The sequence below is a fragment of the Myotis davidii genome, unplaced genomic scaffold (assembly GCF_000327345.1).
Source record: "Myotis davidii unplaced genomic scaffold, ASM32734v1 scaffold159, whole genome shotgun sequence".
NCBI classification, from domain to species: Eukaryota; Metazoa; Chordata; class Mammalia; order Chiroptera; family Vespertilionidae; genus Myotis; species Myotis davidii.
The window spans coordinates 307,236-313,926 of record NW_006291231.1 but is presented as its reverse complement, the minus strand read 5'-3'; the positions used below and the strand labels follow the sequence as shown (position 1 = coordinate 313,926).

Here is a 6,691-nt window from a genome sequence, read left to right as displayed (position 1 = left end):
TCGGGCCGCCCGGGCGAGGGCGCAGGGCTGCACCCCTAGGCTCCGGGGCCCCTGGCGGCTGCCTGCGTTCATTTCGCCTGAATCCAGCGCTCTCTACCCAGCCACCAGGTGTCTCAAGCCTTATTCCCGGTATCCCCGCTGTGCAAGCTTCTCTCGGCAAACTTCTAACTCTGTTTCAGAAGCTCCGCGCTCCCACCCTCACCCCCCAAAGGCTGGGAAGAACTGCGGGTACCAGTCCTGAGCGCCGAGGACTGGCCTGGAAGAGGACACTGTCAGGGCTGGGATCAGAGCGGCCCCCATGCTCCTGTCATGGATCTCAGGACTAGGGGCGGGAATGGCCCTCCTGCACTTGCTGCAGAAACTCCTGTTCCCGTACTTCTGGAAGGACTTCTGGTTCCTGCTGCAGGTGATACGCTGTGGAATTCGGATAGAGCTGTACCGTCGGAAAGGGGAGCTGGTCACTGTCCTGGATAAATTTCTGAGCCAAGCCCAGAAGCAGCCCCGGAAGCCCTTCATCGTGTATGAGGGCGACATCTATACCTACGAGGATGTGGACAGAAGGAGCAGCAGAGTGGCCCGTGCCTTCCTGAACCATTCCGGGCTGGAGAAGGGGGACACCGTGGCTCTGCTGATGAGCAATGAGCCCGACTTTGTCCACGTGTGGTTTGGCCTGGCCAAGCTGGGCTGCGTGGTGGCCTTCCTCAACTCCAACATCCGGTCCACCTCCCTCCTGCACTGCATCCGCAGCTGTGAGCCGCGGGCCTTGGTGGTGGGCGCAGGTAGAGTATGGGGTGTCCTCTGCTGCCGCGTGGCAGCCCTCCCTGTTCTCCACGCCTTCCCCCCTTTTTTGATAGAACGGTGCACAACTAACACGTTGCGTGTGTGATGAAGTTGGCATGTTACAGAGGAATTTTACAATTCTACCACTGGTGGTTTAATAAATACCCTCTTCTCCCACCTACTCTGTTGTACATTAGTAAATATCAAGACAATTTCGGAAAACTTACGAAATCTCTGCTTCTATTTTGCGAAGAGGGCAATTTTACTGCTATTTAGTATAGATTCATTGAGGGCAAAAGCACAGAGACTTAGAATTCAGTCAGTTCTAGATTTGATCAGATCTGAAAAAAAGTATTTGATGAATAGGAAAGACACCTTGATTTCATGTGGAATACCTACCTGCCTCTAATAGTAACATCATCAAGGTTGACTATAGTCACAGAACAAATATTTTTAATCTGAATTCCTATCTTCATGTCTACTCTTCTTTTACACTGCCTGCAAGCTAGGAGTTGCCTAGCAAGGTTGGCACCCACCTGCCAGCCAGTGGGCGGGTTCTTGGCAGACTCTAAGACCTCTTCTCTCTTCCCCTGCCCCATCTGTATATCATTTCCTTTTCTTTTCTAGAAAAATGGCAAGCACAATTTTTTAATTGAATTTATTTGGGGTGACATTGGTTAATAAAATTATATAGATTTCAGGTGTAGAAGTCTATACTACATCATCTATATGTTGTATTATGTGTTCACCACCCCAAATCAAGTTTCCTCCCATCACCATTTATTTCCCCACCCCTTTATTCTCTTCTACCTCCCCCACCTCCCTTTCCCTCTGTTAATAATCTGTGACTGTGAGTTTTTTGTTTGTTTGTTTAACCTCTTAATCTTTTTCATCCAGCCCTGAAACTCCCCTGCCCTCTGACAGCTGTCAGTTTGTTCTTTATCTATGAGTCTTTTTCTGTTTGTTACTTTATTTTGTTTATTAGATTCCACATGTGAGTGAAATCATATGGTCCTTGTCTTTCTCTAGCTTCTTTCACTTAGCCTATAATTCTCTCCAGGTCCATCCATGCAGTCGCAAAGGGTTAGATTTCCTTCTTTTTTACAACCGAATTGTATTCCATTGTGTAAATGTACCATAGCTTGCTTGCTTGCTTTCAGTAAGTTCTAACCTCCTTTACCCTCCCTTTGGATTCAGGCTTTGGATATACATGTTGACACTGATCTAAGAAGAAAAGTCTTGGTTAAGTGCCTAATTACTAAAGATGGGTTGCATGACAAAGTAAAACCAAACTATGAAAAATGGTATTTGTTCTCTGAACTGTAGCAAGAAGTAGTATAAATGAGTCCCACAATTTTGATAACATGGTGAAACGTTTACCACTTGTGCACGGACAAGTGATAATGGGAGTGCAGCAGGAAAAAGAAATCACAGTTCATCTCTGGATATACTCTGATGTATTCCACTTCCCATATTATTGATCATTCTAATCTATATTGCAGGTTCTGGAGCAAATCTAAACCTCAAATTATGCTAAAAATTCATAAATCCATAAATTCTCTTTAGAAAAGCAAGACAGTATCTCTGAAAAGATTTCTGAAGCCATGATGTTAAGGCCAACCTGAGAAATATAGCATCCTCTGAGGGCCTTTTAACATGCACAGGCCTGGTTACCTCTCAAAGTAGAATATTCAAGCTTTGCTGTTGACTGGGTTGTTGCCTAATTAGGACCAATTAATTTTTCAGTTTTACTTGTGCCTGCTTTTCTTTTGCTTGCCAATAACTGATTTCATTTTTTAGATATCAAAGCCACTTTGGGATGCTGGAGTTTTAAGAAAGAACCATTTAGTCAATTTGTTCAGTAAGAAGGTAGCAGGAAAAATCAACCTGAAATCTTACTAACAGTTCTTTTTAGCATACCTTCAAAATATATAAATTAAAAGTTTTTCAAAGATGGGACAATTCTATTTTGATTAATTATACAATATTTTTTGTAAGACATAGCTTAGATTACAGTCACTTTCTGTGTTTGAAGCTCTTACCCTAAAAATACTGTATTCTTGGCATCTTGAGTGTAATCAGTGAACCATGTATACATATAGATTTTAGAATAAATTTCAGCAGTCTTAGATTATCATTGGATATTTCTGATGGAGATGTACAGTTAAATCATTATATCTCCAGGGAGAGTAAGTATATGGAGGTAGATAGACCTCCAATCAAGTGGTTTAGACAGAGATAAGCCAGACTTGGATTTCATTTATGGTCTGTCACTTCTTAGCTGTGTGAGTAAAGATAAGATTAGCTGCCCTGGCCCTAGCCAGTTTTGCTCAGTGGATAGAGTGTCAGCCTGGGGACTGAAAGGTCCTGGGTTTGATTTTGGTCAAGGCACATACCTGTGTTTCGGGCTCGATCCCCTGTAGGGGGCGTGCAGGAGGCAGCCGGTCAATGATTCTCTCTCATCATAGATGTTTCTATCTCTCCCTCTCCTTCTTCTCTGAAATCAATAAAAAAATATATATTTTTTTAAAAAAGATTAGCTGCCCTGGGCTCATTTGCTTAGTTGATGGTGATAATACTATCTACTTCACAGTGTAATTCTGAAAAGTTAATGACACAGTTTTTGTGAAGTGGCTAGCAGAGTGCCTGGTATGTACTAATTAGATCAGTGAATTGAAATAATTGCTGTTATTAATATGGAGTCATCCAAGCTTTTGATAAGGGATCTCATTTGGATTTTGCTGCTGCAACTTAATCTGGTGTTAGCTATAAGAAAGACTAGTAAGGAATTTGTTTGGAATAAGACCTTAAACACTTTACTTTGTCATGTTTTAGCAAAATTTTATTTTTCAGAAGTATTATAGAATCAGTTTCAAAAAGGTTTAACAGACAAGCCAGGTAATGTTCATGGTGATAGGTGAAGTTTCAGTCATGGCAGGTGTCTAATAATTCTATCTCCAGGAACAAGCCAAAGGAAAAGACTTGTTCAGTTACCAAATAGACAGCAGAGGGCCAATTTATTAACAAAAATTGTAAGTAAAAAAGTTACTGAATGTTCATATGTACCTCAAAGTTCTTTGTTGGGTCTTTCATCCAAGCAATGAATATTTGTTGAGCCTCTGTTTGGGCTAAATTCTGAAAATGTATTTACTTTTGTTGTTATTATCATTAACAAAAATATCAACTGTTGGCATTTACTCAAGGCTGATTCTGTAAAAGGTACTCCCAGGGATTCTGTGAGGCAGATGCAGAAGTATATTTGGGAGATGGAGAGGGAAAGAAATTCACCTAGGTGACTAAGATGACACAACTTAGTAAGTTTTAGAGCAAATACTCAAAACCTGGTCTCCAATGTAAGATCTGCTGTCTGTATAGTCCAGAGGGTTCTATGGCTATCAATCCCCTTAGGATATAACTATGAAAAATATATGCATTCCATTTATGTAAAAATAGTAAAGCAAAAGTTGCAAATATTAAGACATCAGGTTTTTGATACACAGATAACTAGAAAACAATCAAATGTTTATAAAATTAGTATTCCTTTCTTTTCATAGACGACTCAAAAATACTTGCAAAAAAAGTTTTATATCTGTGTAATTTGGTTTAGAAGATGTGTCAAGTAGCATTTTAAATTTCCCTGCAAAATTTCAGTATTTATAGAAAATTAAATAGTTTTAAATTAAACCTACTCCTTTCCCCCAATATTTCAACTCTGATTATTATTGCTAGTAATGCCCGCTGCCATGGTGGTCCTCTACCTTTATATTCTTTTTTCTTTACTTAGAACAAACAGGAAATGTTGCAATGCTAGTATATCACTTGAAAAAGTACATGTAATTATATTCTTTGATATACTTAGCAACAATGATAATAATTATCTCTTTCATTTTAAAGCAGTTTATAAATTTCAGTGTTTTCCCATGTGTTATCTATGTGATCCTCACCACAGCCATATCCTCATTTTAAAGATGAGGAAGGCTTAGTTACAGTGAGCAAGTCATCTCCTCTAGCTCAGACATGTAGGAGAGGCAGTGTGGGGATGGAGCCCCGGTTTTCTGATGCTAAATCATAACAGCTGGTTGGGTGCACATTTGTCCTCCTTTCTGCTCCTTGTTATTCCCTCATCTCCATCTTTTCCCTTCCTCTCCCCTTTCCTTACTGCCGCCCTCACCCTGTTCCTTCCCCCTCTCTCACCATCCATCTGTCCATCTGCTTTCTTTCAGCACCTTTTACACCTCAGCTATGCTATGATTCACAGCAAAGCAATGCAGTGGTAAAATTTATTAGCCAATTTACTTTGATAAGGGATCTCATTTGGATTTTGCTGCTAAAAGTACAGTGTTTTAGACACACCAAGCATCCACAAGACTTGAGATGTACTTGCAGGTATATGTATTTGTCTCTCCTTTGTAAATAGACCACATATTAAGTCATTATAATTATATGTAACTAAGAAATTATATTCATATTACCCTGAAGTCTTTTACTTTAGATTCACTAGTATTTTGTGTCTTTCCATGTTTAGAAGGATTTTGGATTTCTGTTCACAAGAAGTGCAAATCCTGTGTCAGCTCAATAAACTTAAAATAATGTACGAAGCCCTGCCCTTTAGTTTTTGTGAACTGTTGCATTCAGAATGTGCAGGACAAATGTTCCAGTTAACAATCGAGCCATTGTAATTCTCCAGATGACTTTTAACCATAAAGTCATCTGTTTTTAAAGACCAAGAGGATGAGTTAGAGGAAAAATAAAGACCCTTAAATTTTATAGAGAGTAATATATATTCAGATAGATAAAATGGCCTGTGTGAACTTATATTTTTTTTTATCCATGTACTATGATATCCTGACATAAATCTATTTTAGTTTTCAGGGAATTTCTATACTTTTTCTTATACTTAGTAGAATGAGTCATTGTTTTGCCTTTTTTTCTCTCTATTTGCAGTGGTAAAATTTATTAGCAAATTAACAAATAGATATTTGTGTGGCTTTGGGGAATAGGCCAAGAACGGCAAGGTAACCTCTTGGAGCTGAGAAAGTTTGTTTTGTTCACTGATACAGTCTCAGAATTTAGCACAAAGGAGATGCTCAACAAATATGCATTGCCTGGATGAGTGAAAGACCTAACAAAAAGCTTTGAAGTACTATGCCCGTTCAGTAACATTTTCACAGTAACAATTTTTGCCAATAAATTGTCCCTCTACTGTCTGTTTGGTAACTGATTTTGAGAATAGATGTATCAATGGAATTTCTTTGTTGTGTTATTTTATATCAATGTTGCTAAGTGCTAAAAGCACAGTGTTTTAGACACACCAAGCATCCACAAGATTTCAGATGTACTTGCAGGTATATGTATTTGTCTCTCCTTTGTAAATAGACCACATATTAAGTCATTATAATTATATGTAACTAAGAAATTATATTCATATTACCCTGAAGTCTTTTACTTTAGATTCACTAGTATTTTGTGTCTTTCCATGTTTAGAAGGATTTTGGATTTCTGTTCACAAGAAGTGCAAATCCTGTGTCAGCTCAATAAACTTAAAATAATGTACGAAGCCCTGCCCTTTAGTTTTTGTGAACTGTTGCATTCAGAATGTGCAGGACAAATGTTCCAGTTAACAATCGAGCCATTGTAATTCTCCAGATGACTTTTAACCATAAAGTCATCTGTTTTTAAAGACCAAGAGGATGAGTTAGAGGAAAAATAAAGACCCTTAAATTTTATAGAGAGTAATATATATTCAGATAGATAAAATGGCCTGTGTGAACTTATATTTTTTTTTATCCATGTACTATGATATCCTGACATAAATCTATTTTAGTTTTCAGGGAATTTCTATACTTTTTCTTATACTTAGTAGAATGAGTCATTGTTTTGCCTTTTTTTCTCTCTATTTTAAATTCAACTA

General features: G+C 38.6%; 1 protein-coding gene across 1 annotated transcript in view; it reads left to right on the top strand.

Moving 5' to 3' along the window:
• The first annotated feature begins 6 nt into the window (after positions 1–6).
• Positions 7–6,691, top strand: part of SLC27A6 (solute carrier family 27 (fatty acid transporter), member 6) — a 51,262-nt gene continuing 44,577 nt past the window's right edge. Inside the window, exon 1 of the mRNA XM_006764367.2 lies at positions 7–779. Within this exon, the coding sequence (XP_006764430.1) occupies positions 299–779 (481 nt within the window). The 5' untranslated portion in view covers positions 7–298. The remainder of the gene's footprint in view (positions 780–6,691) is intronic.